This window comes from Trichosurus vulpecula, chromosome 5 (assembly GCF_011100635.1).
Source record: "Trichosurus vulpecula isolate mTriVul1 chromosome 5, mTriVul1.pri, whole genome shotgun sequence".
Classification (NCBI taxonomy): domain Eukaryota; kingdom Metazoa; phylum Chordata; class Mammalia; order Diprotodontia; family Phalangeridae; genus Trichosurus; species Trichosurus vulpecula.
In genome coordinates, this window is record NC_050577.1 from 119,615,170 (window position 1) to 119,638,652 (window position 23,483).

General features: G+C 38.5%; 1 protein-coding gene across 1 annotated transcript in view; it reads left to right on the forward strand.

Annotated features, from left to right (window-relative positions):
* Positions 1-23,483, forward strand: part of RBM28 (RNA binding motif protein 28) — a 38,306-nt gene that overhangs the window by 4,293 nt on the left and 10,530 nt on the right. Inside the window, exons 2-13 of the mRNA XM_036759735.1 lie at positions 3,002-3,160; positions 3,630-3,742; positions 4,148-4,223; positions 4,597-4,689; positions 5,792-5,860; positions 7,680-7,824; positions 8,008-8,144; positions 9,143-9,218; positions 13,444-13,553; positions 18,735-18,808; positions 19,947-20,082; positions 21,641-21,705. Of these exons, the coding sequence (XP_036615630.1) occupies positions 3,002-3,160; positions 3,630-3,742; positions 4,148-4,223; positions 4,597-4,689; positions 5,792-5,860; positions 7,680-7,824; positions 8,008-8,144; positions 9,143-9,218; positions 13,444-13,553; positions 18,735-18,808; positions 19,947-20,082; positions 21,641-21,705 (1,253 nt within the window). The remainder of the gene's footprint in view (positions 1-3,001; positions 3,161-3,629; positions 3,743-4,147; positions 4,224-4,596; positions 4,690-5,791; positions 5,861-7,679; positions 7,825-8,007; positions 8,145-9,142; positions 9,219-13,443; positions 13,554-18,734; positions 18,809-19,946; positions 20,083-21,640; positions 21,706-23,483) is intronic.

Sequence of the window (23,483 nt, forward strand, 5' to 3'; positions counted from 1 at the left end):
ACTTTCATTGATTCTACCTTAAGAAAACTTACTGCAAATGTTCATTTCTTTAAAAAAAATATTGATACATTTTGTTTTGGTACAAATGACACTATCCAACAAACACTTTGTATCCCCAGCACTTAGTGTAGAGTAGGCACATAATATATGCATATTAACCGACTTACCCACCTCTCTTGTAAGTACTGTCCCCGAGAAACGATTTCTTAACTTTAATAATATGGCACTAAAATTGACTTATTTGACTTGAATTTTTTTTTTCTCCTTCAACAAGTTTTAAAAATACTGTTTAAATCCTTAACGTGTATTGTTCTTTTGGTTCTATTTTCTTCACTCTGAGTTCTTACATGCAGATCTTCCTTTATTTCTCTGAATTTTTCTTTTCTATCATTCCTTATGGCACAGTAACATTCCATTCCATTCCATTCCATTCATAGATGGTGTTTTTCAGCTAGTTTCCAGTCATTGGGTACTCATTTTGTTTCCAGCTTTCTCTTATCACAAATAGTGAAACATAACATTTCTTTAGCAACAACATTCTTCTGGCAATTCTTTATGCCTTTGAATCATAGAACATCATAATTTCCTAAATTTTTTAAACAAGTTTATTTAAATAAAATGCTTGATTTGAAGGGAAAACTAGGACCAGTTTCTTTAATTTATTAAATTACATAGATTGCCCTACATGTATCATCTATGTACCAAGAATTATAACGTATTTGATTTTATTAGAAAAAGCCTGAAATTATCCTGTCACTGAAGAATGCAGGGATTTGTTGTTGGTTTTTTTTGTTTTGTCTTTGTAAACCATGAGAATAAGATAATTTATTGGAATATAAAATAAAAGCTGAATAAATATCATGTTACTGATGGAAAAAAGGGGTATTTTCACAGAGCCAGTTTGTGTTTCTCTTATCCCATTTTCATTTGATCGCTAAAATTCCCTCCCTCCCCCCAGTAACAAGCACTTCTTTTTTCTGATCCCCACCTCCCCTACCCACTATTGAAAAAAGAAAGACAAAACTTAATAAATCTACATTACCAAGCAAAGCAAATTTTTACTTTGGGCATGTCATGTAGGTTTCATTCTGCACCTTGAGGCTATCACCTCTGTCAGGAGGTGGGCAGTATGCTTCATCTTTGGCGTTTTAGAGTCTTGGCTTGTCATTGCATTGATCAGAATTCTTACATCTTTCAGAGTTGTTTTTCTTTATAGTGTTGTTGTTCTCTTGTTCTGCTTACTTTACTCTACCTCAGTTCATACATGTTTTCTTAGCTTTTTCTGAAACCATCTGTTTCGTTATTTCTCATGGGACAATAATTTTCCTATTAAATTTACATACTATAATTTGTTTAGCTCATTCTCATCCATTTGATTTTGTTTAAAATATACCATTGGCCATTTAGTTAAAAAACAACCTATAAGTATTATACCTGTGCACATACAACGATTTAGCATTATGCCTGGGCACATATAGCAGTTTACTTTATGTACAATAAAATAATGAGGAGGAGAGAGAAAAATCAAAGAAGAGATAAAACTGTACTGGTGTAGTTAGGACACAGAAGAACCAAATCTTGATTTTGTAATTTTGAACATACTGTTTTCCTTGGGAGCAGAGTTCTGGAATAAAATAGAAAGTTCTCTTTTTGGCCAAAGTATCTGTGTGCTGCTAGGATATGTTGGTTGGACCTTCATCCTCTACTTCTTCCTGTCCAGGTATATGTTTCATTGTTGGGCTGCCTATCAAATTGGAATCTAATCTGCCTAACTGACAAACTCTGTTTGCCATAGGCTCTCATTAATTCACTAAGTAGTATGTGTTTCTTAAATTAAAATTGAACCACAGAACCATCTTGCTTCTCGCTGTGCTCCTTTGGAGTTCATTTTGTCACTTTATGTCTTGACTCCTTCCTTGGGCTTCTTTTAGCCTTGGTGCATCATGAAGTGTCCTCAGCAGCCACTTTACAGTAGACTATTACAAGTTTACAAAGGTTTAAAAGTACAGTTAACATAAAGGGGAATGGAAAGATGGGTGTGGTGGGTTTAAGCAGGCTACAGCATGTTACCAGTAGCAACTAGCATGCAAGAAATGGCACAAAAGACGTTATTAGAGTATAATTGGATAAACTGATCATGTAGTGAGGATAAGAGGCAGCCGATGGAGTGGCACATTGGTATTCCCTGAAACACAAAAATAATAAGAGGAAGACAGCATAGTGCAATGGGGAAACTGCTGGATTTGGATTCAGAGGACCTGAGTTTGAAAAAGCCTTCATCTGCCACTACCTTTGTGACCTTAAGCAAGTCACTTAACCTCTCTAGGTCAAAGTGCCTACTTACTGTGCACCATCTTAAAAGGAAAAGGGGGTTGAATCAGTTGACAGCTAGGGTTTCTTTAGTTCTAATCAATGGAACCTTGGGGAGATTCTTAATGGAGTCTTATGGGAAAATAAGCACAAGAATCCTACGTGATGAAAAAATTTAAAAAGGGGATGAAACAACTGCATTGATAAAGTCATGAATCTTCCAGAAGATCAGAGTAAAATACTTTATTCATCTTCAGGATAGAAATATTTTTCTTTTTCTTTTTTTTAGAAGTGTTAATTACTGCTTTGCCCATCTCACAGGTTTTTTTTAGAATAAGGCAGTAGAAATGAATTGATATGGAAATGTTAAAAGTACACTTTAGAAAGAGTTGTTAATAAGTATGCACATGTAGCAATGCAGGAAGTTTATTTTGAGGGGTACTCTAAAAGAAATTGAGTGTTATTCATTCTGAGGGAGCCACTCCTTTGCTATCATTTGATTTTTATAAATGGTCTTCCAAATGCCTCTTTTTCTGCGTCCTCAGGGCTTTTCCATTTTCTTCATAATTCTGGCTTGTTATAAAGGTTGTGTTTCCTGTGATATGATTTCTAACAGGTCTCTGGCCTTTTTATGAAGATGTTCCTGTGGCTTAAAGCTCCCTGCCCCCCATTCCCCCATTTTGCCTTTTAGGCAGTAAGACATGTCGTGGCTTTGGCTATGTCACTTTTTCCATGTTGGAGGATGCTCAGAGGGCCCTCAAAGAAGTTACCACTTTTGAAGGTTGCAAGATCAACGTGACTGTTGCCAAGAGAAAAATAAAGAACAAAACAAAAGAAAAGGAGAAGAAGGGTAAGTTATACAAGGAGTCAGTTATTGTTTAGGATGAAGGGAAGTATTATGATATGAAAAGGGAGGTATTGGGCTTAGGAGAATCTTTAGGGGTTAAAGACTCCAAAACTAATGTCTCCAAAACTACCTCTAATTCACCTAGACCTCATTGGCTCCTCATTTTATTCCTTCATTCACTCTTGAAATTGAGAAGTCCCGTATTCTTGGGCATAGGAAGGTCTGTTCTAGTTTGATGCTATCCTCAGTAGTAACCTGGGCTTGGATTTTGGTTTTGATGATTTCTCTTCAGTATATTGATCATGACCCAGAATATTACAGTGTTTTAGTGTTACAGTATTCATTCCTCTTGACAACTGTCATCTTAGTTACCATTTCTCTTCCCATGTTACCTTGTGTTTGGCATCCTCTGGTTTTTTCCTGCATAATCAAGGGCAAGTATTTGCTTCTTCTCTTTTCTTTTCTTTTCCAGAATCTTCAGTGACCCCACAGGAACAACCAGAACAAGAACCAAAGCCCAAGTCTAAAAAAAAGAAAGTAGCTGACAAAAAAGCTAGACTGATCATTCGGAACCTAAGTTTTAAGGTGGGAGTGAGGGGCTGAAGAATCTGAGAGAATGTTACTTGTAAAACATACCTACTGTCAGTACTACCATCTGCCTGTGATGGTGTTGGTGACTTCTTTTCTTTTTGAAAATGAATCTTAGCTATAGTGATATCAAAAATGGATCTGTTTAGGTGAGAATCTATAAAGAGCACTGAATGCAGAGGAAGGACTACTTCGGAAGGATTTCATAAGTAAATCTTCCATTATTTTCTATCCTTTCTGCCACAGATTCCATAATGAAACACCCCCTTTCCAAAAATCTGATTTTCCATCCTCTGAAACTGAAAAGTGGCTTAATATTGGTAGGCTAAATTCTCAAGAGCTGGTTTGCTTTTGCTATGTTTGTGGTTACACTCCTTTCATCACTTTGATTTTTCTCTTTAGTGTTCAGAAGATGATTTGAAGACCTTGTTTGCTCAGTTTGGTTCTGTCTTGGAGGTGAACATTCCTAGGAAGCCAGGTACTGATGAACCTCTGCCCATCTCATGAATCAGAATGAAGTTTTAAAAATATTTAGCTAACACATGACTTCTTATGTTAGGCACTGTCCAGAACACATGTATGCCTTTTCCTTTGGATATCTCAGGATAGATTAGATATATTATTAGCCTTAAGAATATGGTTCTAAAAGTATCATTTGTCTTGAACTTGGGTTCAAAGAGCCAAACTCATTCTGGTGAGGGAAGTGCCATTTTAATCTGGTGAGAGGCCAATTAAAAATTTTAATCAATTTAAAATTCTTTTTCTGTCTTTGTAGCTTGTGTTCCTGTGACCTTACCTTCCAATGCTAATTACTCAGTTACTTGACTTTATGTGTTATTATCTACTTACAGATGGAAAAATGCGAGGCTTCGCTTTTGTTCAGTTCAAGAATCTCTTAGAAGCAGGAAAAGCCTTGAAAGGCACGAACATGAAAGAGATAAAAGGTTGGTCTGCTTTGCCTTCTTTGTCCCCCAAAGGCCTAGGCATAATTCCTGGTGGTTAGGTAAATTGGCATAATAATTTCTACTTTCTGAAAAATGCAAGGTTTTACGTCAGTCAGTTTTCATTGTTGGTGTACTAACCAGTTTGGTGACGTTTTCCTCATGACAGTTTCTCTTAGGGTTGAATTTGTAAGTACCTGAGGTTGCTATAAATATCTTTTCTCTTGCTTATCCTCACTTTGTATCTTTTTAAAACTTTGGGTGGACAAAGGGCCTATAAAATAATTGATAATGAATGAAAATTGGCATTGAGGTAGGATGGGAGTTTTCTGCTTCTCTCTTTTAGCTAATCTAGCTCCTTTGATTTGTTTTGAAAATTCAGATTTACTGATGCTTATTTTATCATGGTCATTTCCATATATACTCCTCCCTCTCAACGAGGGCCTCCCCCCATAAGAGAAATATCCCCAAATTGTTAAGCAAAAGCAATTGACACGATATAACATCTCAATTTGAGCTCTGGCTCTAGGAGTCCTGTCTCAGTATCCCTGTCCCTTTAAATTAACAGTGTACAAACACTAAAGACCTTGACTGATGATGATAACTCATATTTATACAATACTCTGAGATTTCTAAATTACCAGCAACTCTGAGGCGCTAGTTCAGATGTTATCCTTTGCCCTCTCCTTCCCTTTTCAAGTAAAAAATCTCCAGGTGAGAGAATTGAGTTGACTTGCCTAAGATCAGAGACAGACTTTGAACAAATTTTCTGTTAGTACAGTGTTATTTTTCACCCCCTTTATTTTTCTTTTCTGACATTTCGCTTTCCCTTCTCCCCAGAAACCTAGAGGTGTAGAAGGTGGGAAGTAACAGGAGTGGGGACATTTCTGATTTCCTATTTCTCTCCTTCCAGCCCTCAGTGGGCAGCTGTTGGAGGGTATGTTATATTGTTAAAACAAGGGTAGGAGTTTTCTTCAGAGGATGGTACAGTCATTCTCTGGGCTGGCACTTCTCGTGACTGGAGGCTGGGCCTTGGACCCATCAAAGAAGGAATAATGTTAAAGGTAGGAAATATTCTTTCTAATGTCCGCTATTTGTCTCACAGGACGGACAGTGGCTGTGGATTGGGCTGTGGCCAAAGATAAATATAATGCAACACAGTCTTCTGCTTTAGGTAAGGGTTTAATAGTTCTCTGGAAGGGATGCTTTGAATGTCCTTTCTTCCCCTCTTGAAATCCTGTTTAATTTCTGTCCATTCTTTAAAACTCAGGTGGTACCTCCTTTCTCATCTCACTACATTACCAGCACTTTGTTTAATCCACATACTCTGTAATGTTGTGTAGTGTTGTGTTTGTTTCTTATCTTTTCTCATCTACTTCACTACCTTACTGGGTAAGTGGATTAAGCAAAATGGTGGTAATGTAGTGAGATCTGGGGATTAATAGACCACAACCTGAAGGTTGCACAACAAATACTGGAGGGGCTATGGGAAAAACAGGCACATTAATGCACTATTATGTTACTATGTTCCCAAGGTTTTTAAACTGTGCATACTCTTTGACTCAGCAATACCACCACGACCTCTACACTCCAAGAAAAGCAAAGAAAAGACCCACATGTACAAAAAATATTTATAGCATCTCTTTTCATGGTGGCAAAGATTAGAAACAAAGGATGCCCATCAGTGGGTAACCAGTTATGGTATCTGAAAGTGATGGAATATTGTTGAGCTGTGATGAAGGATATGGTTTCAGAGAAACCTGGGATACTTTGTATAAACTGATGCACAGTGAGCAGAACCAGGAGAACACTTTCTACGATATCATAAAAACAACTTTAAAAGACTTGAGATCTAATTAGTGCAGTGACTGTTCATAATTGCAGAGGACTATCGATGAAGCTTATTGTCTTTCTCCTGACAGAGAGGTGATAGGACTCAGTGCAAATTGAGGCTTTTTTTTGGACATGGCTAATTCGGGAACTTGTTTTGAGTATGTGTGTTTGTAATGGGTCTTGTTTTTCTTGCTTTCTCAAGAAGAGTGGGGAGCAAGGAGGTGAATGCAGAACTAAAAATAAAATAAAATTCAAAGAAAAAGAAGAATTTAGGAGTAAACTTATTCTGAAAACTGAGAACTTGGTGCTTGTTTTCAATTTGGAAATAACTTTTAAAAATTGATATCTTTGGTTTTTATATCACCTTCATTTCTGAATATATCCCTCCTCTTTTCACTCAGTAAGCCATGTTGTGCAACAAAGAATTTAAGAGGAAAAAAAATTTCAGCAATTTGTAGACCAATAGTCCCCCTCCTCAGCAAAGAAGGGAGAGAAATATATTTTCTCATGTCTTCTATGAGGTCAAGCTTGATAGTCATAATTAATCCCACAGCTTTCACCTTTTTGAGTCTTTTTTTGATGTTCTCTACATTTACATTGCTGTTGTTGTTGCATATTGTGTTTTGCAGGTCCTGCTTCACTTTGCATCCATTTTCCCAGGCTTCTTTTGAATTTTTCATATTCATTTATTCTTGTGGCACAGTCACAGTGTGTTACTTTATTGTTTCACAGCTTGTTTAGCCATACCCTATTGAGTGAGAAAACAAGTAACTTTCAGTTCATGACCAGCTTCAGAAAGCAGATTTCATGGGGGAGTAAGTTATGTGACTGGTTTAGGATGGTGGTCTTTGGTTTGAATTTTATATCAGGCCAAAAATAAGCTTCTTGATGCAGACCTCTTTTCCTTATTCTAAGCAAGAATAATATTCAATATTTTGGTAGGAAGGAGAACATTTTTTAAAAGTTGAATGATGAGCCTCACTTTCCATTTAGTTATTCTCTTAGCAAACAAAGAAAATAAGTCCTGAGAAACCTGCAAAGCCATTGATGGGTGAGGGTTTATTATTAGGGCTTTGGCATTGGTCTCTACATTTGACCTACCAGCTCCTTGGCTTTCTGTGCCAGATCATCTCTATTGTATTTCTCACTTTACTTCACAGGTGAGGAACAAAAAACCACTGAACCCAGAGAGCAAGATGCAAGTCAAGAGGAGGGCAGTGAGGAGGAGGATGAGGATGATGAGGATGAAGATGAAGAGGATGAAGAAGAATCACAAGCAGCCGAGTCAGCGATGACTCAGGAGAGGTGAGGAGCAAAGCCTTTTCTGAGCACAGAGAGGAGGATTCTAGTTTGAAGGTTCATCAGTTATCTTTAGGAAGAGGAAGTACCTCTGTGATGGTTTTGGAAACAGAATTGACTTGTCTGGTGGAACCAGGAAAGGCCTCTTGGCTGGCATGGATTCTTAATTGCTGACGGTTCACTTTTCAGGAAAGGCAAAAGACCACTAACTTTGGATGCAGAGAGCAGTGAGGAAGATGAAGACAGTGACCTGGAGGAAAGAAGTAGCAATGAAGATGAAGAGGATCAGGATCAGAATGAAGTGGATTCAGATGAAGAAGACCAAGGTTTGCCTAGTAACTGTTTTGCATAGAGGACAGATCTGTACTTATTTATTAAGAAGTCAGGCTAGCACTTTAGGTCCTGCTTTAAATAGGCCCTTCACATTTGTATAAAACTTACTTTAAGAAAGTCTATGTCCTATTCTCTCACCTCCTTACTCAGAGCTCATTTTTAGAGGTTGGAGTAGGAAATATATATGTTGGGAAAGTGAGTATTCTTCCCTAGTGAATTGAAAACCTTAACTAAATAGCTATTGGACACAATCCTACTTCGGTGAAATATTCAGGCAGAGAGTGACAGTGTAGACATTCAAAATGTTTGTCTGTATCTCCCACTATAGGTGATACACCTGTACCACATATACACTGTAGGCAGTATAAGACCTCTTAGAGCACTTCTTAAAGCTGTACCTGTATTTCCTAAACATGTCAGTGACAGGTAGAGTGATATAGTGAATAAAGGGCTGGAAGCTGGGAGTCAGAAAGACTTGGGTTCAAATCCTGATGCTGACATCTACTGGCTCTGTGACCCAGGGCAGGTCACTTAACCTCTCAGTAGACCAGGCAATTCTGTAAGATTGTTATTGGTTGCAGAGCAGTTGCTCATCTACATTGATAAAGGGAATTTCCTCATTGGGTATTCCCCACTCTAAAGAAATCACAGAAGGTCATAACATTGTGATAACATTTATGTCAGATGCCATGGGAAAGTCCAGATCAGTTGAATTTAACCTTGGAAGCTTTTTCAGATGAGGCATTATAGGTGCAAAAGTTGCTGTGGAGTCAGTAACCATGCCCTGCTTTTATAGGGGAAGTATTTTAATGACACCATCCGTCCATCTCCCTTCTGTAGTTGTGAGTTCAGGCTTGGAGGGAAATACAACTTGCTTTTGCACGAGGGGATGAGAAGGAAGAGACGCGGTGTGCCAATGCTAACCCATCCAGATTGAAGGGTAATGAGACCCTGTACTACTGACTGGTTCCAATGCCTCATTTTTCTTTAGATGTAGAAGTTCCAAAGAAGAAAAAGAAGAGGAAGTTGCCATCTGATGTGAATGAGGGGAAAACCGTGTTTATCAGGTAGGCCATATTCCTCCAGAGTGGCATTATGTGCCACCCTGGGGATCAGTGCTGCAGATGACCCCAAAGGGCAATGCCTATGGTACTCATACCCCGACTTTGAGGCTTAGGAAGATACTGAGAAATGATAGAAAACAGGTTCTGATAAACTAGAAAGGATTTATAGGGGTACATGACATTCACAGTTATTTGTTAACGTGCCTGACTTTGATACCTGTTTTTTCCCTTTTCTCTCATTTGTTTTCAATTTTTTCCTCATTATTTTCTCCTTCCTCTCTTTCTACAAACATTCTCACTAAGCCTAAAAAAGCCTTGCTGTGGCCCTCCTGCCCCATCTAGCTCCCCTCCTGTTTCTCTCCTCCTTGCTGCTAAACTTCTTGAAAAAGTTTTCTGCACTCAAAGTCTCCGCTTTCTTACTCCCTATTTTTTTGTGTTGCCCCTTGCTGTTGGGACTGCCCCCCCTGCCCCTGTCATTCTCCTGAAACTGCTCTGAGGCACATGTAACCCCCAAATCCACTCTCTTTTTTCACGCCTTATCTTCTGACCTCCCTAGCTTTTGGTATCATTGACCATGCCCTTCTGCTAGCACACTGCCTTGGGTTTTAGAGATACTTGGTTTTCTTCCCACCTCTTTGAACATTTAACTCATTAGAGATGCCACAGTGTACAGAGTGATGGGCCTGGAGTCAGGAAGACCTGAGTTCAGATGTGGCTCAGACTGGATTTCACCCCAGGTGCATGAAGTCACCTTTGTTTGTCTCAGTTTCTTCAACTGTAAAATAGGGATGTAATAGATTCTGCCCCTAGGGAGGTTGTGAGGATCGAATGATATGATAATTGTAAAAGCACTTAGCACAGTGCTTGGTACAGAATAGGTGCTATGTGAATGCTGATTCCCTTCCCTCCTTGCCTGCTCTCGCTTATGGATCCCTTAATGTAGGTGTTCTGCAAGACACTGTCCTCATTTCCCTTTTCCTTTTTTATTTGCATTTTTTTTTCCTTTGCAACCCCACTCCCATAGCTTTAACAGCTACCTTCATACAGATGATTCCTAAATCATTGTCTCTAGTCAGGGCCTTCATATTGGCCACAGACCAGCATCTGGTCAATAGTTGGTAAACATTTATTAGGCACCTACTATGAGCCAGGCACTGTGCTAAGTACTGGGGATACAGATAGAAAAAAAGGCAGTGTCTGTCCTCAGGGAGCTTACATTCCAGTGGAAGAAGACAAAATATAAAAGGAAGCTGAAAAGTAGTTGGGGAGGGATGAAGGTACTGATGAGATGTGGATAACAAGGCCGATTGGATCTTGGAAAATGTTGAGATTTCCCAGTGATGTTTACTTGGGGGCATGGTGGAGAAGCCAGAGAGATCCAAACTGAGTGAGTACAACCGTTGGAGAATGAGGAAACGTCTGAGGACTTCTGGTAACTTCTGGTTACCTTTCTCTTTAAACCTGCCGTGTCTTCTTACTTGATCATTTCTCTCTATGGTACCACTGTTTACTGTGCCTCTCATGTTTGAAACTTTGGGCTATTTTTGACTTCTCTTTTAACCTCTTAATATCCCATCAGTACCAAGTCCTTCTGATCTCACATCTATAATGTCTCTGACATCTTTTCCCTCTATTTCTTTTTAAAATTAAATCTTTTTTTTTTTTGCACTAACCAAAATCCATTTTGCCCCCTCTCATGCTCTAATAAAAAGTTACAGAAAAACAAAACCCTTGTAATAAATGGGTATAGTCAAGCAAAACAAATTTCTGAATTGGCCATAACCAAATATATATCTCAATATGCACTTTGAGTCCCATCACCTGTCAGGAGGTAAGCAGCATGTTTCATCATTATTTCTCTGGAATTATGATGGTCATTGCCCTGGCAAGTTCTTAAATCTTTTAAAGCCATTTTTATGATATTGTTATTATAGAAATTGTTCTGGTCATTTCACCATGCATTAGTTCATACACGTCTTCCCAGGTTTCTTATCCTTCATCATTTTTTATAGCTCAACAGGATTCCATCATCTTCACATACTATAACTTTTCCCCCATTGATGGGCATCCCCTCGGTTTCTAATCTTTGCCACAACAAAAAGAGCTGCTATACATATTTTTGTACATGTGTGTCCTTTTCTTTGTCCTTCTTGGGGTGTAGAGATCATGGTGGTATTGCTGAGTCAAAGGGTATGCATAGTTTAAAAACTTTGGGGACATAGTAACAGTGTATTAATGTACCTGTTTTCACATAACCCCTCCAGCATTTGTCATTTTCCTCTTTTGTCAGCTTTGCCAATCCAGTGGATGGGGGTTAGTATCTCAGAGTTGTTTTAATTTGCATTTCTCTAATTATTAGTGATTTAAAGCATTTTTCTTATGACTTTTGATGACTTGAATTTCTTCCTCTGAAAACTGTCTGTTCACATCCTTCTATCATTTATCAGTTGGGGAATGACTCTCCTTATATATTTGAATCTGTTCCCCATTTATTTCAGATGTGAGACATTTGTCAGAGAAGCTTACTGCAAAGATCCCCCCCCCCCCAATTTAATTTCTCTTCTAATTTTAGATGCATTGGTTTTGATATACAGATGCTTTAATTTTATGTAATTAAAGTTGTCCATTTTCCCTCCTGTGAATCTTTCTATCTTTTGTTTGGTCATGAACTCTTTTTCTTGTCCATAGATCTGGCAGGTGATTTTTGCCATGCTCCTCTAATTTGTTTATGATGTTACCCTTTATGTTTTTCAGGTGCTCATTTGAAGCTTATCTTAGTGTGTGGTTTGAGATGTTGCTCTCTATAACATCTCTGACAAGTTTCTACCAGACTTTTCCAGTTTTGCCAGCATTTTTTGTTAAATTGGGAGTTTTTACTGCCAATATCTGGGATCTTCTGGTTTGTTAAATACTGGACCCTGCGCTTATTCTCTTTTGTATATTGGGTGCCAAATCTGTTCGACTGATCCATCTTTCTATTTCTTAACCAGTACCAGATCTTTTTGATGATTATGACTTTGCAGTAGAGTTTGAGATCTGGTACTTCTACGTCTCTTTCCTTCTTACTTTTTTTCAGTATTTCCTTTGAGAATGTTAACATTTTGTTCTTCCAAAGGAATTGTGTTACTGTTTTTTCTAAATCTAGAAAGTAATCATTTGATTCCTTATTTTCTATAATTGCTATGCTGGAACAGGCCCTCATTACCTGATTACATTACCTCATTACATGAACTATTGCAGTCACCTTTTTATGGGTCTTCCTGCCTCTGCTCACTTCTTCCAGGCTGTCTTTCATACCACTGCCAGCTAATCACCAAACATTTATGATGCGCCTGGCATTATGCTAGGCACCTTGGGTACAAAATAAAAAATGAAACCGTCTCTTTCCTATCACAAATAAAAGGAGGGGGAGACACATGTACATATAAATGTAGATCTAAAATGAATGCAAATCACTTCCTATAGTATATTTTGTCCTTTTGCCACCAAAGTCACAGACTTCTGTTTTTGTTATTACTTGAGACTTCCATGAAGATAATTATGTTGTCACGAAGAATAGCAGGAAGAAAAAAATATCAAAAGTCAGAAGTTAATGCTCTTAGAACCAAGGAGACCATTTCTTACAAATTCTCAAATAGTAAATAATATGAGAAAGTATAGGTTTCATCCAGACACACAAAGAATGGAGAGAATGGGGAGAGACAAAATAAAGTGTGTCTCAGTACAGAATGCTGTCAGAGACATACATCTGGACTGTTCTGTGTGAAATAACTGTGTGCACAGTTTATGGTAGCTACTTGAGGAGAAAAAGTTATACTCTGTAGATTTGTATTAAAACCCATTTTCTCTATTCCTGGAAGGGTGTGCACAGCTGGGGAAATATGGAATTTTAACATTGTGTTGAAATATTAGAAAACAAATAATGGTTTCCAACATTCCTAAATCTTATCTAGAAAAATAAAGGGTTTGTAACTATTTTCTCTTCTTTCAGTAAGCTTGTAAACATCTTGTGTTTTAAGTCTGGAAGTTTATTATTTTGATGTTTCAGTTATTTTTCAAAATTTCCACCAAAATCTGAATTTCCTAGCAGCTGCTATCAGATGAAATTGATAAATTCTGTCAGTTGCAATCAAATAGCCATATGAGAAGCATTTCAGCCACTGCAGGTACACAGGATCTTGCATTTGTGATGGGTTACTTTCTCATGACTTCCGATTGTCTTTCATAGAAACCTGTCCTTTGACTCAGAAGAAGAAGACCTGGGGGAGATCCTCCTGCAATTTGGGGACCTTAAGTATGTTCGTATCGTCCTACACCGAGACACAGAGCATTCCAAAGGTAACTATTGGCAAGCGGTTGGGCCCTTAAGAGGTCTGAGCCTGCTCCTATTGCTGTTAAACACATTCAACTTTGATTGAATATCTGCTATATCCAGAGTATGTACAAGTTGCCGAGGGAACTGCAAAGAAAAAGGTCCACTCTTTGCCCTCAGTGATCTTTTTGGGTAGTGTTATTTAAGATCTTTTACTAAAATCACATTTTAAAATTTTATTTTGGTAGCATGTCTTATGTGACATAACCCTACAAAATATAATTTTAATAGAATATCTTACATGAGAACATAAAAAGGGCTATTATCTGTCAAACTTGTGGTTTATTCCATGTTCTATCTTTAACAGAGGCACCCAAGGGACTTTTTGTGGTTGCTGTTCATGAAATTCGTTTGGTATTCATTATGGTCCCAACTGCCTATTAATAACTTAGGAAGGGGATCTCATCCATAGTTTTGTCTCTCTGTACTGGATTCCTTAGTATAACAGGTTTAATAGATTTCCATTATTCCCATTAATTGAAAATACAGAAATATCTCCTACATTTTGATAATTCAGTTGGTAATTTCATCTCTGTGGATTCTCTGTTTGGTGATGCAGATCAAAACCCATTCATACCTTCTCATTCTTTGAGATTCTTGTCCAAGTCTTACTCAGCTTCCATGAGTATCTAACTAGTGTAGTGGAGGCTTTCCTCAGTGTCAGGGGCCGTTTGCCTTATTTGCATCCAGGAATCCTTCAGCAATCTGGTAAAGCTTGTAGATCGTCTCTCAGAATAATGTTTTTAAATGTGTAAAATCAAATACGTTGTATTGCGAAAAAGAAACCAAAGGTTATTGAACGTAAAGATGCAATTTTTTTTCCATCCAAGTTCATGAACCTCCTGAAATCTATCAATGGGCCCCAGGTTAAGAGTACCAATTGTAGATCTTTTTAACACTTTGTTTTAACACTTTGCTTTTAGGTTGTCTATTTGTTAATCCCTGGATCTCACTATATTACCAGCTTTCCTCCTTTTCTGATCATGTATTTCCTTGTTGATATCTTTTCAATTCTCCTTGTGCCTAAGCAATTGTTGTTAATATGTTGCCCACTGTGCTTCTGTCCATTGCCTGTTTTAGTCACTTAAAGTTTTGATTCTTAAGAGATTTTGATGTGATTCATAATGTATGTAGAATCATCAAGAGAATATTGGTGTTTAAAATATGGACTGCAGCTTAGGATCATTGAAGATACTGTATGGCCTCTGAAATGCAAGCTCTCTTCCTTTGATTTGGAGCCTAGTTCTTGTCCAATGGCAACTCATGAATGAGTGGGAAAAAATAGCATCTCCTACCTGTTTTAAAAAATGTTTTATCATTGCTTTTTATTTTTTATATGACGATCATTTCCTGACATTCCATGGCCATAGAACCCTCTCTTTTAACAAAGGAAAACAGTTAAACATTGATCTGATCTGCCAGTGTATACAATACTCTGTATTCCCTGCTTCCCTGTTGAGAAGAGGGAAGTATGTTTCATTGCCTGGCCTCTGTGAATAAGACAGGTCATTGCTTTTAATCTGAGTCCATCTGCCTTTGAGAGTTGTTTCACTGACATTATAATTATTATGCAGATTGCTCTTCTGGTTCTGCTGTCTTCCTAAATCAGTACATATGAATGTTGCCATTTTTCTTGGAATTCCTCATATTTGTCCTTTTTTATGACATGATAATCCAATATGTTCAGATACTCCAGTTTATTTATCTATTCTCCAATTCAGCAATATCCAGCAAGAATTTTTAAAGTACCTACTACTCGTAAGGCCCTTTGCTTATGTGGAGAAAAAAAGACAAATGAAAAACAATCTCCAGGACAGAGTTGGTGGGATGCAGCATGTAAACAGATAAGGTTGTGTGATTATTTGGAAAGGGAGGGAGCATTAACTAAAGGGGTCAGGAAAGGTATCCAACAAGAGACAGCTGAAATTTGAAAGAAGCCAGGGATTCTAGGAGCTGGAGGGATGCAGGCCTGTTCCATGGCTTAGAATTGGGAAATGGAATGTTGAGTTTTGGAAACAGCAGATAAGTCAGTTTGGCTGGAATGTAGTGGGTAAGGGGGAATCGTGTGAAATAAGCTTGGAAAACTGGGCTGGAGGCAAAATTTGAAGAGCCTTAATCCTCAACAGAAGAATTTGTATTTTATCTCAGAGGCCACAGGGAGCCATGAAGGGGATCAGGGTAGTGACATGGTCAGACTTGTTTGGTAAGATTATTTTGGTGAGTCCAATTAGGAGATTATGGTAAGAGTCTAGGTTAGGCAGGATGATGATTTTCTTTAGGAAGTTGTGAATAAAGAGGAAGAAGTATTTGCAAGATAAATCTGAAGACAGGATCGATAAGACTTGGCAACTGATTGGATATAATGGGGATTAAGAAAGGAAAAGGAGAGGAGGGAGAGAGTTGAGGATGACTCCAGGGTTACCCTGAGTAACTGGAAGAAAAGTAGTTCTGTCTGTAGAAGTTAAGAGGATCAGATTTGGGGGGAAAGTTCTGTTTTCAACATGTTGAGTTTGGGATGCCTTTGGGATATCCTGCATGAAAGGTCCCCCAGACAGTTGGTGAGATTATAGTTTCGGAGAGATATTAGGGTTGGCTATATAGATCTGGGTATCATATACTCCAGGATGATAATTAAACAGGTGGTAATTGGTTATATTGCCAAGAGAAAAGGTGTAGAAGGAGAAAAGAAGGCAGCCAAGGTTAGAACCAGTAATTCAGTTGATGTTTAAGGAATTTTGGTCCTAAGCCTCTCCTAAACTTGGTCACATAGAGATCATCTGGGGAACATTAGCTAATTTCAGATATGACCTTGGGGTTGCAGGTTGTTGATTTATAAACAGTTAAGGAATTATACTAGAAAATCAGGATTGCGTTTCTTGTCTCAGACTTTATATTGTGTGGGCCCAACCAACCTATCTTATTCACATGCCTTGGAAATGGAACAACTTAAAATATTTTTAATGCAAAAATTGATAAGAAGGTGTACCATGCAATAGATGACAGGAAAGAAATGTAAGATGCAGTTTTTTTTGTTTGTGTCTATCTGCATTTCACATGTCATGGAGAACTCATATATCTACAAGACTGTTTCGACATTACGCAGCTACCTTCTGTAAAAAAGGAAAATGACAGGATGGCTTGATTGTAAGTGACTTTAGGGATGCTGTATCCCAGCACTTCATTCTGTATTCCAGAGTGAAGACAACAACATGGTGTAGGAGCAAAGAAAGTTTTTTTTTAGCCAACCTGGTTAAGCCAGCAGTTCTCTGGATGGAGAATGTTGGGTGTAGTCTTTAACATTTGTAAAAATGATCTGGAAGAGAAAGTGCACATAAAAATACTTATGCAGATGGCACTCATCTCTTTGAGGTAGTATGATGTCTCATCGAAAGGCATGGATTGTAGGAAGATCTCATCAGGTTGTGTGAGTAGGCAGGCAGAAAAGTAGCAGATGAGCTTCAATGTTGGCAAGCGAAAAAATGCCATTTTGAGAAAAAATAATTTGAGTTATACCTATTAAGATAATTAGTTTTGAGCTGTCAGCTACACCTTAGCAGAGGGATCTTTTAGTCATTGTAGATTATTCCCTAAAGATAATCTTCCATCTAGAATATTCCTGTAACTAAAAAGGTCAAAAAAATCAGGAGGAATGTTAGAAACAAAACAAAAAGGATTATTTGACTTGCAGAAAGATAATGAAGTTCAAGAAAGTCACAGGGAAGCAGGTGCCTACTGTATTGTTTTCTTTCTTTTTTTTTTTTTTTTGCTCTTAGTTGTAATCAGATTTATCAAAAGATAAGGCTTTGAGTAGCATGGTGTCTCCAAATCAGAGAATATGAGAACAGGGAAGCCACACCCCAGTTCCTCATGGGCCCTCTCACCCCACCCCATCAGTTGCTAATCACTTGCCATTTGTCGCAGGTAAAACACAGTAGCCAAAGTACCATAGCAAAACATGCACCAGGTGACTGCCACCATCTTGACCTTGCTCCCCCTCAGAATCTGGTAGTGATAGTCTAGGACCCCTTGCCCAAGAGCCTTGGGAATTGCAGGGCCCTTCAGTTCACTGGCCTTTCTTCCAGCCTGGCAACTGCCACCCTGTGGAGAAAAGGCCTGACAGCTCCCTCTGTAGGTGCTGCAGCCCCTGTCTTCTCAGTAGCCATAGCTTTTGAAGACCCAGAGACCCTGGCTTTGTCAAATGGATCTGATTTTAATCATTGGGAAGAACACTCAAGAAGATGCATTATTGTCTGCCATGCGACCTAGGGATCAAATGAGATAATATTTGTAAAGTGTTTGGCCAGTGCCTGACGCATAGTAGATGCTGAAGAAATACTTGTTTCCTCTCTCCCCTCAGCCTTCTAGCCTTTTCGTCTAATTTGAAGCTGAACCTTTCTCTCTGTCTTGTCTTCCTCTGTTAGAATGTGAGCTCCTTAGGAGCAGGCATTGTCTTGTCTTTCTGTATATCCCCAGTGCTTTACAAAATGCTGTACTCATATTAAGTACTTAATAAATGCCTCTTCAGTTATTTATTCATTGAAAAAGATAGTTTGAACATAAGTGCAGGGAGCACTAATTTATACAGTAGAATCTCTGTATTAAGTAACTAATGTGATCTAAAGTTTTTCTGATGTCTTCCAACTTTGAAAGGGGCAGTTGGTAAGTGACCCATTAATCTCACTCTTTCAGAATGATGGAATTAGCAATATCTATGAGTCCTGAAACACATCATGGGTTATTCATGAAAAACTACTAAGCTGTTCTACATACCCTTTGACCTATCAATCTTCTCAAGGGCATATACCCCAGAGAGGTCAGAGGCAGAAAGAAAATTCTATATATACACCAGAATATTCTTGGAAATACTTTTTATGGTGGCAAAAAACTGGAAACAAAGTGGGTAGCTCTTACTTGTGTCCCTCAGGCCATCTGCTACCCCCTCTCACACTTGGCAGTACTGAGAAGTAGATCCTCTTATTGAAGAAGAGGGACTTGGAAAGAAGGAGAGATGGGATGAAGGTCATCTCTCTCTGAGGGGATGTGCCATAAGAGGCATCACTAGCTCAGTTCACTTCAGCCTCCACAGTGTATTGGGCTTGACTTCTGGATGTGCCCTAGGAAGACGTTTCATTTCTATTTCTCTCCAGGTTGTGCATTTGCCCAGTTCATGACTCAGGAAGCAGCTCAGGCATGTCTTGCAGCAGCTTCTGCAGAGACTGAGGTAAGACAAAATGTCTTGACCTATAATTTTTGCCAAAGTGATTTCCATGGCAAAATTTGATAGGGTAAACACCTTTGATTATTGTCAACTCTTGATTATCCACAGTAAGGTTTAATTCAGCAAACATTTGTTAAGTATTGAGGTGTAGTGGATAGAGAGCTGACTTGCGGGTCAGGAAGACCTGGGTTCAGGTTCTGCCTCTGAAACATATTGGCCATGTGACTCTGGGCACATCACTTAACCTTGGTGTACCCTCGCAACTTTTGAATAGGTTACAGATGAGTTACTAATCTTCATCCGTGGCGAGAGTTTGCACATGTACATAGATGAAATCACAGGTCTGGCCCTCAAAACAAGTATAGTAAGTAGGATTCAAGAGACTCAGTCTAATGGAGGAGAGAAGAAAGGGTTAAAACAGACACAGAAATAACTAGAGTACAAGGTTGTCTAGGCAAAGCGCTATGAGGAATTTGAAGAGAGAGCTCACTTTGATTTGGGGTGGAGAGGTAAAGAAAGTTTCACGGTACTTCAGCACTGGAATTGAAGGGAAAAGCGGAGGATTCATTTTCAGGTTTGTAAGATGGCATGAGTAAAGGCAGATGATCAGCTTTGGGAGAATGTGTCTTCCCTACCAGAACCTTGAGTCAGCAACATGCTTAGTCTAGAAAAGAGTCGGTGCCAGGTATAGACAGGACTGTGTTTCTGATGGCATTCCAAAGCTGGATGATTTTTTGATTATCTATTATTTTGTATCACTGTGACTCTCTTTAATAAAATATATCCTCATTTGTTCTTATAGTAGCCTTGCCTATAGTATTAAGTATTTGCCAATTTACGGTATGCTTACCAATTTGATTCTGCCTTCTGGACCATTTAGATAGGTACGGACTGTTCAGAGCCAGTAGTAAGTTTGCTATATGCAAGGCTGTATTTGTGATTGGCTCTTAGTCTAGAAAATAGTATACTTTAAAAGGTACTCCTTGTTACTCCCAGACCAGAATATCCTAAATTTGCATTTCAGACAGAAAGATTTGGATTACTCTTTCACTGTATTGCTTATTAAATGCTTGATTACTTCTTCCTATCTGTCTGTGTCTACCTGCCTAGCTTAAGAGACAGAGGATATATTTTATTGTAGGATGGAGGGCTGAAGCTGGATGGCCGGAAGCTCAAGGTGGACTTGGCTGTGACCCGGGATGAAGCTGAAAAATTGCGAACCAAGAATGTAAAGAAGCAAACAGGAACCCGGAACCTCTATCTGGCCAGAGAAGGCTGTGAGTAAGGGGAGACATTGTGCACCGTTCCATAGTATAGGAAAATGCTGTATCTGCAGTGGGCTCTCAGATAACCTTTTTGCTTGATGCATTTTCACAGCTGCATTCTCATGTCTCATAAAAGATTCAGCCATAATATATTCTGGGTAAAATTTTGCATTAAAACAAAAAACTATATTATGTGAAGAGATTCATATGGTACTATGTGACTTCTAAGATTTCTTTGAAGTTCTAAATCCTGTGACCTTCAGGCTCTATTCATATTATTCAATTCAAAAACATTTATTCAGCACCTTTTATATGTTATTCTAATGTTGCAGATAGTCAGCTTTGATTAGTGAGGAAATGACTTTCCATGTTGTGGAAAAACCAGGTTCTTGTATCTTCTTTGTGAATCTGCATTTAAACATTCTACCAGCGTGTGGGCAGGAGCAAAGAGGGAGAAGGAAACTCAAACCAGGAATCTTATCTCCTTGTCACCATTTCTGCTAAAAAGGTTTAATGTGGGACTCTAGTTTTGAGCCAGTTGCTAACATTACAATGTTGGGTTCTTGATTCTTCCCTTTTTTTTGTTTTTAGTCTGGCCTTGTAATTTTATTAATTTAGGGAAACTCTCAGTATGAAAACTCCCTCTTCTCATGCAGCTCAGCAGTTCTCCTATAACTTCAGGTCTCAGAGAGTTTCCTGAGGGCATTTAGAATTTTTGTCTTTCCTGCAGTCACACAAGTACTGTGTGTCACTGGTAGGACTTGATCCCTAGGCTTCCTGACTCAGCTGGTCCTCCTCATCTTGAACTCTGATGTTTCTCATCATTACAAAGGCAATGGAAAGTTGTCTCTAAAAAGCCAAAAAACAACATTCCTAACAGCAGGTCACCACAAACAAAATCACGAAGCCCCCAGAAAAATCCAGATCTATTCCCAGTGCCATGCTCTCTCCAAAGCCATGGTTTGGACTTTACAGAAGGTTTCATCCTCCATTTTTTAATATTATCTGTTCTTGTTAGCTCCATATTTGGACATCTTCATGGATGGCTTTTGCTTATTTGTTTAGAGTGCCTGTGAAGACTGGCTACAAATTGATTTATTTTTGTACATGTTGTATTCCTCCTATATAATGTAAGCTCCTCGGGGACAGGGATTGCTTTCATTTTTATCTTTGAATCTCCAGAGCCTAGCACAATACCTTGCATGTAGAAAGCCCTTAATAAGTGTTGTTGAGTTTAACTTAATTAAATGAGTCTCTGTCTCACTCTGTAGGTGATAACAGTGGGCAGTACAAATCGTTGCGCACTACTTCCAGGCATCTCCATCTAACATCCTCCATACATATTCATCCCCCTTGTAAAAACAAAATGTTCAGTGTTTTAGACTTAGGAGCAGTTCTGAGTTCAGAGAATTGTAACCTCTTTCTGGGCTGTACTGCTGTGTCCTGACCAGCACAGCCCTTAGGGTCTTGAATGCAGTTTGCATTATTCAGAAAACATTCCTCTGATTGCTCAGTGAAAAGTCCCTTGGTGACCTCCTGGCCTTTTGCCCTTTTTTTTTTTTTTTTGCAGTGATCCGTGCTGGGACGAAAGCTGCAGAAGGGCTGAGTGCTGCTGATATTGCCAAGAGAGAACGGGTAAGTGTAGCCAGAACCAGGCCAGCTTTTAGGTTCTGGCAATCAGAAAATGTGTGAGTGCTTACTATGTACTTAGCACTTTAGGGAATTAAAGAGGTGAGTATAAGGCAGTCTCTGCCTACAAGGGACTGACAGTCTGTTTTGGATAAGGCATATATGTTAACCAGTTAATAAGACAAGTATTTTATTTATATATTACATATGTCAGCATTTTACAGTATCTCAAATGTTTGGTGTGTCTTTTCTCACTACCAGTGCAGGTCACAATTATGTGGTTTTGCCTTAATTATGTGATCTCCACAGGCTGCTATGACTGGAAAAATTCATCATCGGATGGCTACCCTAGGACCTGCCCACGATTGTTCTTTGCATAACCTTCAAGAACCTAGGGTCATTTCTTCACCATGATGAATCATTAGAATAGGTCTTTAGTGGAGGGCCAGTTTTATATTTTAATATAATAAAGTACTGAATTGCGTAGTACAGAGAGTAGAATAATATATAATTAGATTCTGATTATGTAATGCAGTTAATAAGTGCAAAAGGAATTAGAGAAGATAGACATCAGTGTAGGTTGGAATCCTCAGGGAAGGATTTCTACTTAAAAGATATGAGTCTTTGAGCCAGGTTTGGAATCTTGATATTACAGTCACTAAAATGGTATGAGTTGGCAACTCTTGGGATGTATGGGGTAAGGGAATGTAAGGAGTTGAGGTTTAATGCTGATATTATGAACCTAGGAAGCTAGAAGTATCATGTTGCCCTCAATAGAAATGGTAAAGTTTGGTAGAAGTTTAGTAGGAAGGATGAGTTCTGTAGTACACAGAGGTAGGATTTGAACCCATGCCCTTTGAATCCAAAGTCCAGTGCTCTTTTTACTACCCAACTATACTTGTGTTCAGCTCATAGCTTTCCATTTTACCTGCAACAATATCCTAGGTGGTATTTCAGTGGCGTGCTGGAGCCACCTCATACTTGTTCACTAGAGCTGATTGTTAAAATTTTGTTGTGAGCATTTACACCTCAGAAATTAGCAAAGGCTACAAGTTAGGGCTTGATTTATTGTTTTGTTGATTGTCTAGACCAGGGCCGTCCAGCCTTAGGTTTTTATTGAAACAATAGACTTTATTTTGATTTGCCATTTTAGTGAGAGCTCTGTGGTAGCTCGGCTTCGTTTACTAAAGCATTTGTGTAAATTTCTGTGCTTGTAGGCGGGCTGCATAAATCACATTGCAGGCTGCGTTTTGGACAGCCCTGGTCTAGACTTAAGAAAGTGATGGAGAAAATAATAATAATGCAGATTAAATTTAAAAGTGCGTTCCCACACATTTTTTCTTAGAGATAGTTATTAAACGTTTACCAGCATATTACTGAATATTATGCTATGCTTTGCTGAAACCAAGTTATATTGTGTTCATAATATTCTCCACATGTAGTCTAGTGACCCTATCAAAAAAAAAAAAGAAATTAGTCTGGCATGACTTGTTCTTAAGGAGCTCATGCTCATGTCTGATATCTTGTCTTCCCTTTCTAAGTGTTTTATAGACTCTCCCTTTAATAACCCATTCTAGAGTTTTATGGTTTGAAATAACCACCTTCTTCCCCTTTTTGAAAATTAAGACACCATTTGAAGACTGAGGGGAGTGTGCATGGGGCAGAAGTGATGTCGCTTTCTTCATTTCCCTTTCTCTGGGGTGAATGGACACTGGATTACTCCCTTGTTACTCTGTATTGGCTGTGGGGTCATAGAAATGTGACTGGATTTTTGAGTTGCTTAT